At 31.5% G+C, this 9,154-nt stretch overlaps 1 protein-coding gene across 1 annotated transcript; it reads right to left on the reverse strand.

Moving 5' to 3' along the window:
* Positions 1–1,647: 1,647 nt before the first annotated feature.
* Positions 1,648–5,066, reverse strand: LOC104224399 (histidine decarboxylase-like). Its single transcript, XM_009776032.2, has 6 exons — positions 4,986–5,066; positions 4,623–4,806; positions 3,283–3,517; positions 2,837–3,030; positions 2,530–2,666; positions 1,648–2,432 (listed from the first exon to the last, which is right to left on the reverse strand). Exons 1-6 carry the CDS (start codon positions 4,998–5,000, stop codon positions 1,857–1,859), a joined length of 1,341 nt encoding a protein of 446 aa, XP_009774334.1. The 5' UTR covers positions 5,001–5,066; the 3' UTR covers positions 1,648–1,856.
* Positions 5,067–9,154: the final 4,088 nt, after the last annotated feature.

The raw sequence follows: 9,154 nt of genomic DNA on the forward strand, positions 1-9,154 counted from the left end.
CTACTGTTTTACTAATGCCCAAGGGGCTTATGATGATTTCTGGACTGAGTGAGGCCGAGGGCCATATGTGAGGATATGCTGAGTGATATGAGGCCGAGGGCCTGAGATACTATTTATGTCATGCGGTGGCTTGAGTGATGTGAGGATATGCTGAGTGATGATGCCACGAGGTGGCTTGATATAGCGCTTGGGCCGTAAGGGGCCCCTCCGGAGTCTGCACACCCATAGTGAGCACGGGTACCCATGTGATTTGAAATAGTGGTAACAATGACACTGTGTGATGCAATTTGGTCAGGTAACAATGTCTGACCATTATGCTGAGTGATTGTGAGGTAGCCCGAGGGGCCAATACTGTGCTAAGAGTGAGCCCGAGGGCTGATACTATGCTGAGCGATTGATACTGTGCCCGAGGGGCAGATTTTTACTTGTTAATTACCTGTTAAATTACCTGTTTTACTTGTTTTAAAAAGGAATATCATTTGATTTCTTCACTGATATACTGCTTTAAGTGATTTTACTGCTTAATATGGAATTGCTTTGTGCCTTTACGTGTTTTCATACTTTCAGCCATTATTTGTAATTATTACTCACTGAGTCGGAGTACTCACATTACTCCCTGCACCGTGTGTGCAGATTCAGGTATAGCAGAGTTCGCACGTGAGCGCTGATTCCTTCCAGTCTAGGCAGTGATTTGGAGTTACGAGGTAGCTGTTGACGTCCGCATCCCCTTGTCTCTCTTATCCTCTATCATTTATGTTTTTTTCAGACTGTTGTATCGGATTCCGTACTTTGTAGACCTATAGCAGATTCTGTAGTAGCTCATGACTTGTGACACCCTGGTTTGGGCTGTGTCGAGATGGTTCCTGCTGTTATTATCGTTAAATTCCGCAATTTATGAATATTATATTATATGTTACTACTGTTTATGATGATTAACTGTTTAAAAGAGGTGTTCCGTTTTGGTCTGGCTGGCCTTGTCTCCGCGAGAGGCGCCATCACGATCGGGTTCGAGGATTGGGTCGTGACAAAAGGAAATATACAAAACAAATATGTTTAAAGGAACTTAAGCTGTCAAATTAACAAAAAGCAGCAATTTTTGATAAATAACAAAATTGAGCACAGGGATAAACAACACCCACGTGAGATAATGTAAAAAAAATAAAAAATAAAATAAGCAAGCATATAAAACTTACCCTTTTAAGGAGGAGGCAGAAAACTCACGACTCCCCAAAAAACAGCGTAGGCGGAAAGTTTGCTAAGCACGCGTCAAAGTGGGAAGCAAAAGGGGTAGCACGTGTGTAATTTTGTAAGGGCAGAACGCCCCGGGGTTTTTTCTTAAATTTTCAACCACTGCTATAGCCTATATTGAGTATTAGGGGCAAAACTCAAATAAAATGAAATTTTATGGTTTTTTTGTAAACTCACATTGACCAGAAGCTCCTGTCGATTCTCCTTTCTCTCTCTGTATATATATATATATATATATATATCAAACTTAGATATTGAAAGGCATTGTGAGTAGTTCGAATTCTAGTGTTGCGTAATTCGGTTTTGCTTATTTCCTTAAAATTTTAAAAAGGGAAAAAATGAAACCTTAACCTAAAGAATCTAAGGAAATTGTACTATGTCTAATGATTAGTACTAACATTGGGGTTGTTCAATTCTCCATTTTAGTTGAATAAGATGATAATGAAACTCAAGAAGAAGACACTTTTTTTCTCCAAAAGATCAAACACAAATAAATTTAAGGTTTTCTATTTATCAAACAAAAGATGATCACCAATTTTATTGAGCCACTTCTGCATAAAAGCATAGTCCATATCTAAGACCGTTACAAGTCTCGTCTTCTAAGGAATTCAATGACGCATCTTCTGTTTGGAGCAAAGACAGTTTTGAGAACCAATATCATCTGCTAGGCAAGGAGGCACAATTGTTCCAACCTGGTACCATTTTTCCCTCTCTTGCATTAAATCGTTAAAAAAACTATCTATTGTTTCTCTTGTGATACCTGGCATGACTACAACATGTGCCATATCTCTTGTGCAAGACAGTTGCCAATGACGAATGAACTTAGGGTCATTAGGTCGTTCAAATACAACAATAATGCTAGACTCATTGAGCATAGCGCTAATTCCTGCTTTATGAAGTCGGCCTTTCAAATATCGGGCATTTTCGTTGCACATTTTCGCATCTTGTTGCAATCCGGCACGACCTTTCATGCATAAACTGTACCATAAGAATATTGGTGCCAGGCCATTTCGACTACCAGAAATTGTAGCATCCACTGAGGCAATATACTCTATTTTTGTGGAGAGATGACTGATGTAACTTTTCCTTGTTATCTGAATGCCACAAGGCATTGGACATCCCAAGAATTTGTGGCCTGAAATTGAAACACTGCCTATTGGCTTCTTGAAGGTAATTGTTTTCACCTGTTGTCAAATATAATAGAGAACTAGGTCACTTTCTATTTGTTCCCTAGATAGGATTTTTTTTTAAAGAAAATAACGGATTATAAAGTACTCTTACATGTTGGATAAATGGGACAATTAGCCCATATAGTGCAGCGTCACAATGAATGTAATACCTATCATTGGAATAACCACATTTTTGTAATATTTGTAGGACCAGATCAAGATCATCAATAGCTCCTTTAAAGGTAGTTCCTACAAATATGTTAAAATTATTAGTACCCCACATATTTGGGAGCTAAAGGATCCACAGAGCTAGAGTATTAGGCGCAAGTTTAGGCGCAAGTTTAGGCGAACCCAGTACTTTTTTCTTTAGATATTGTATTTGTATTAAAAAAATTATTTAAATATATATAAATATTTACCAATATTGATATTGATGATGGCTGGTTTGTTCTTGTTGAGAAGTAATTTTGATCTCAGATCTGCATAGTCAATCTCCCCATTAACTAAAGTATTGATAGTCTCTATCTCCATTCTGTACATTCTTGCTGCTTTAAAAATCGAGTAATGTGAATCCTTCGATGCATATATTATCGCAGTGGGATGTAACTCTCTCCTGCACAATACTCTTTTTTAGATCAAGTATAAATATTGTAGAATATCTCCAAGTACAAAATAGGTTTGTCAGACTATTCTTTAACAACAATCATGTTTCTGTCCCAAACAAGTTAGGATTAACTATATAAATCTTCACGGATGATCTTACTCCATTTAAACCCATTTCAGGCCAATGTTTTACATATATATATATATAATCGGAAGTGGAAGAAACTTTGTCTATCAATGGAGATGGGAAAGTGATACCTACCCAATCAAAAGACCATGGAGATTTCCCTCTGTGCCACCATTTGTAATGTATCCCCAATATTCATCCTTCTCAATTTCCCAGAGTTGCGCAAACCAATCTAAAACAGCCACTTCAAAATCTTTTGAATGGAAATCGACAGTGTTCTGAGTGAAGGGATCTCCACAGTTGTTCAAGTGGAATTGCAAAAGTGGAGCTAAAGCATCATGATGCTCATAACATATATTAACTGGATAACCTGTAAAGAACCAAGTTAAAGAGGCTAAGTTCAAAATATTCCGAGAATAAGCATGACTACTTTTTTTTTTTTTTTACATTATAGACAGGAGGGGTTGCTCTGATAGTAAGCAACTTCCACTTCCAACCAAGAGGTTGTGAGTTCGAGTCTCCCCAAGAGTAAGGTGAAAAGTTTTTGGAGGGAAGGATGCCGAGGGTCTATTTGGAAACAGCCTCTCTACCCCAGGGTAGGGGTAAGGTCTGCGTACACACTACCCTCCCCAGATCCCACTAAGTGGGATTTTACTGGGTTGTTGTTTTTTTTTTTTTTTTACATTATTCTTAAAATAATTTCTCTAGTTCTCGTTGTGAAATTAAATATGGCACATGTATGAAATTAACTAATAATCTACATATTTTTTTTGCATGCATGACGCAGTAGTTGTCATTGGTACTGTTAGTTGTCAAGGTACACAATAGTAAAAGCTGTACATGTATATACAAATTGTGGAATTGAGCTATCGATCAAATAGAACACAAACTATATATTAGAAACATGTGGAGAATTAGGCACATTATTATTATGGCATGAGGAAGAAGGTAGTTAGGGTGACGAAATATGAGGTAGATATTTAATATTCCTCTCACCTGAAAAAGTATGTCACATTTTCTCTTTACATGAGATGTTACATGACCTCGTTTCACTTAAAAAGCTAAGTTCTTTTATTCCAAATATGTCCTTCAATTATAGGCCAATAGGTATGATTGGTAAGAGAGGTTCTAGTAACTCAAGGAACAGTTGAAAATCATGAAAAACTTTAATTTCCTATGTGTCCACCGGCCTGATGATGAGAGAGCTTGAGGCCAAGAGGGGATCTAGTGCAAAAGTTATTAGTTCACGTGAGCTCAGTAACTTTTACATATACTATATATTTCGCAAGGAATAGCAAAGAACTTCATCATACTTCATGCAGCTATAGTTGTTGATTTGGTGTCTATCCAAAGATATTAGTCTTTCAATCCATGGACCTTAGCCTACTAGTCTTTTAATTTTATTTGCTAAATAGTGTATAAAAGTTAAATTTGATGTATATATTTAGACAAAAGGCCAATGAACATATACTTACCTATATGATATTCTGTCCGATGGGACAATGTCTCGATATATTGAGTCAAAATTTTGTCTAGTTCTTGCGAAGACATTTTAATATTTTTTTCATCAGGTTCAACCACACTGAAACTTAAATTCTTCCACGGTGGCGGTGGCTCGTTGATTTCACCTTTTGTTGGGACAACCATTATGTCAAACTCCTATCTCATAACCACAAAAGAAGAAATTTTAATTACAAATATTTTATTTTGAAATTGAAAAAATGAATATGCGGTTAATAAATAATTTACCATAAAGAATACTAGTGAGCTGGCTCGTCTTTGAACTTGGGTATAAAAGAAAATAATATTGAAAAAACTAGAGCATGAATATTACGTACCCTTTCAAATGCCATTCTTAGAGCTAAAGAGGTGTCTCCATCTGAAATTATTGGGATTAGTCAGAATGGTCTCAAAGAGATAAAGGTTTTGCGCATCTCACTTCTTTTGGTTCCTCCAATTTATAACAATTGAAAGTTGTTTTCCCTTCTTAACTTTTGCTTGGTGAAATCTTAAATTTCTCCTTTGTCTGGTTGGGATGTTAAATGTCGTACGTGAAAATTGTATACATGTGATTTTTGACCCTCCTCAAGATTTTGCATATTTTAGCAATTAAATACTTAGTTTAGGTCTAATATAATTATTTCAACTAATTTTGATTCTTTTACATTATTTTTATCACAAAATTAAAAAGTACAAAAATAGTTTCATTTTTCTCTATTTAATTAAGGTATTAGGTATTTTAGAAAAATATTATTTTTAACCCATTTTTATTTTTATTATAATCCTTGAAAATATCAAAATTAGTTTTATGTCATAATATAGTTATTTTAGTTAATTAGGATTAGTTTTACATTTTTATGGAATTATTTTAGAAAAGAAATTAATATTTTTAGCCAAATTGCAAGAAACTAAATTTTATAACCCAATTCACCAAGCCCAATCTTCTTGGCCCAATTAACCCTTTCCCTTTAAAAAAACCCTAGAAAGACTTAAGGACTCTCCATCTTCCTCTCATTGACCTAAAACCCAGGGACACCCTAGCTGAACCCTAGGAAAGGCCACCCTTCAGCCGCCCACCAGGACCACACCAACGAACAAAACGCGCCATCAGACCCACCAGAACTGGCCGAAAATCCGGCGGAGACCTCACAAAAACCAGCGCCGCCGCCAGCCCCCTCCAGCTCCATTCCCATCGCCAACACAAAAACGACCACATCCCGACCAGCCACCACTGACCGCTCAAACCCACCACCATGACAGTACTTCTAGCCGTTTAAACATCACTAAGTCGCCGGACACCATCTCCAAACACCACGATTGCACAACCCTTTCGCAACTCCGAACCGCCCGCCCTCTTCTTTCTATCCTCAGTTCATTTCCGGCCAGCGATTGTTCTTTCCCTTTCACCACGGTAACGAGAAGGATAAGCAGCTACAACACACGCACGCACATCATAGGAAGGGTTTCAATTAAAACCTGGGTCTAAATCCGTGTTTGCTTGAGTTTTCCGGGCAGATTCGCGATTCCGTCGAGGTTGTCGCTGTTCAAATTCTCCGGTGTTAAACATTTTCAAATTTAAAATTATTTTGTTTTGAGGTCTATTACTATCCTACCCTTTATTAATTTTGTTCCTATATGATGGTTGAATGAAAGTTTATGTGAATTCTTGCTTGTAATATCTTAAGAAAGAATTTCTGCTATTAATTGGAACTAGTAGTAGTACCCGCGCGATGCGCGGTCAATATTAAAAAAATATTAATTAAATTAAATTATGATCAGGCTTGTTTGATCCTATTAGATCGTATTGCTTTAATAAAATTCAATTGTCATCTTGTTTGTCAATACGATATACCCAATAATGAAATCTCTATTAAATCAAACGTACTTATATAGTCAGTGAATAACTTTTTTGTTCTATTTTTCTTTATTATATTAAACAATATTTAGTATTCGCTTTCTTTTTGTAATATATGAGAAGATATATAATTTATTACTATTGAATTTTTTATTTTAAATTTTATTCTGTTGTTCTTAAAAATATTATCTAAATTTTAGTGAATAAAATCTATGTTAAACTAACTGGACTTATACAGGTAGCGCATCGAATAACGTTTTTGTTATGTATTTTTCTTTATTATATATTTCAATATTTAATACTATTACTTTGTTAATAGAAAGTTTCATTAGCATATTACGTTATTTAATATTTTTCTCTGAAGTTTTTTTATTACTTTATTTTTGTTTTTTTTTTAAATAATTTTAAAACTCCAACTTAAAACTACTCCCCAATTTGAATTGGTAATTTATTATTTTTTTAATTTTGTTTTTTATATTATAATTATATTAAAACTCCAACTTGAACTACTCCCCAATTTGAATGTGTAGTTTTTTTTTCTCTTTTTTTCGTTTTTTATAGCTTTTTTATTTTAAAATAATTTAAAAACTACAACTTGAAACTACTACCACCCAATTTGAACGGGTAGTTACTTTTTTATATATTTATATTTTCATTTTTTAATTATAGTTAATTATATTTTTATTTTAAAATTATTTTAAAACTCCAACTTGAAACTACTCCCACCCAATTTGAACGGGTAGTTACTTTTTTATATATTTATATTTTCTTAATTATAGTTAATTATAAGATATCTATTTTTATTTTAAAATTATTTTAAAACTCCAACTTGAAACTATTCCACGATTTGAATGGGTAGTTTTTCTTCTCTCTTTTTTTTTTCGTTTTTTATAGATTTTTTTTTGCTTTTTTATTTTAAAATAATTTAAAAACTCCAACTTGAAACTACTCCCACCCAATTTGAATGGGTAGTTTTTTTTATATTTATATTTTCGTTTTTTATATAGTTAATTATAAGATATCTATATTTATTAATTCAAATAAAGTAATCAATTAATATATATATGAATATATATATATATATATATCTACTCCCACCCAATTTGAACGGGTAGTTACTTTTTTATATATTTATATTTTCATTTTTTAATTATAGTTAATTATATTTTTATTTTAAAATTATTTTAAAACTCCAACTTGAAACTACTCCCACCCAATTTGAACGGGTAGTTACTTTTTTATATATTTATATTTTCATTTTTTAATTATAGTTAATTATAAGATATCTATTTTTATTTTAAAATTATTTTAAAACTCCAACTTGAAACTATTCCCCGATTTGAATGGGTAGTTTTTCTTCTCTTTTTTTTTTTTGTTTTTTTATAGATTTTTTTTTGCTTTTTTATTTTAAAATAATTTAAAAACTCCAACTTGAAACTACTCCCACCCAATTTGAATGGGTAGTTTTTTTTTATATTTATATTTTCGTTTTTTATATAGTTAATTATAAGATATCTATATTTATTAATTCAAATAAAGTAATCAATTAATATATATATATATATATATATATATATATATATATATATATATATATATATATGGTAGTTATATATTTTTTTATTATTTTCGTTTTTTATATATATTTAAATTCAAAAAGAATAAAAAATAATTAATTATTAACTAAATAATAAATTAGTAACTAATATGTCATGTGGCTTTTTTTTAGGCTGTCACTTGGCTTAACGAAAGGGCTTTTTCCTCTCCTTTTAGTAATATATAGATATAGATTCTGTTGTTCTAAATAATATTATCTAAATTTTAGTGAATAAAATCTTTGTTAAACTAACGGGACTTATACAGGCAGCGTATCGAATAAATTTTTTGTTATGTATTTTTCTTTATTATATTTTCAAATATTTAATGCTACTACATTGTTAATAGAAAGTTTCATTACCATATTACGTTATTTAATATTTTTCTTTGAAGTTTTTTTTATTTCTTTATTTTTTTTTTTTTATTTTCAAATAATTTTAAAACTCCAACTTAAACTAATATCTATATTTATTAATTCAAATAAAGTAATCAATATATATATATATATATATATATATATATATATGAATATATATGGTAGTTTTATATTTTTTTATTATTTTCTTTTTTATATATATTTAAATTCAAAAATAATAACCAATAATTAATTATTAACTAAATAATAAAAAAAGAAAATATGTCATGTGACTTTTTTTTAGGCTGCCACTTGGCTTAACGAAAGGGCTTTTTCCACTCTTTTTAGTAATATATAGATTCTGTTGTTCTTAATAATATTATCTAAATTTTAGTGAATAAAATCTTTGTTAAACTAACGGGACTTATACAGGCAGCGCAGCGAATAACTTTTTTGTTATGTATTTTTCTTTATTATATTTTCAAATACTTAATACTAATACATTGTTAATAGAAAGTTTCATTACCATATTACGTTATTTAATATTTTTCTCTGAAGGTTTTTTATTTCCTTATTTTTTTTTATTTTCAAATAATTTTAAAACTCCAACTTAAAACTACTCCCCAATTTGAATTGATAATTTATTATTTTTTTAATTTCGTTTTTTATTTTAAATCTCACATTTGAAACTACTCCCGATT

This window comes from Nicotiana sylvestris, chromosome 8 (assembly GCF_000393655.2).
Source record: "Nicotiana sylvestris chromosome 8, ASM39365v2, whole genome shotgun sequence".
NCBI classification, from domain to species: Eukaryota; Viridiplantae; Streptophyta; class Magnoliopsida; order Solanales; family Solanaceae; genus Nicotiana; species Nicotiana sylvestris.

Bases quoted from the DNA above. Each gene is read 5' to 3' on its own strand.
- LOC104224399 (XM_009776032.2), bottom strand. The intron at 2,667-2,836 runs GTAAATATTTAT...ACATATTTGTAG, and splicing joins CATCATCAATATCAATATTG to GAACTACCTTTAAAGGAGCT. The intron at 2,433-2,529 runs GTAAGAGTACTT...ATTTGACAACAG, and splicing joins TTGTCCCATTTATCCAACAT to GTGAAAACAATTACCTTCAA.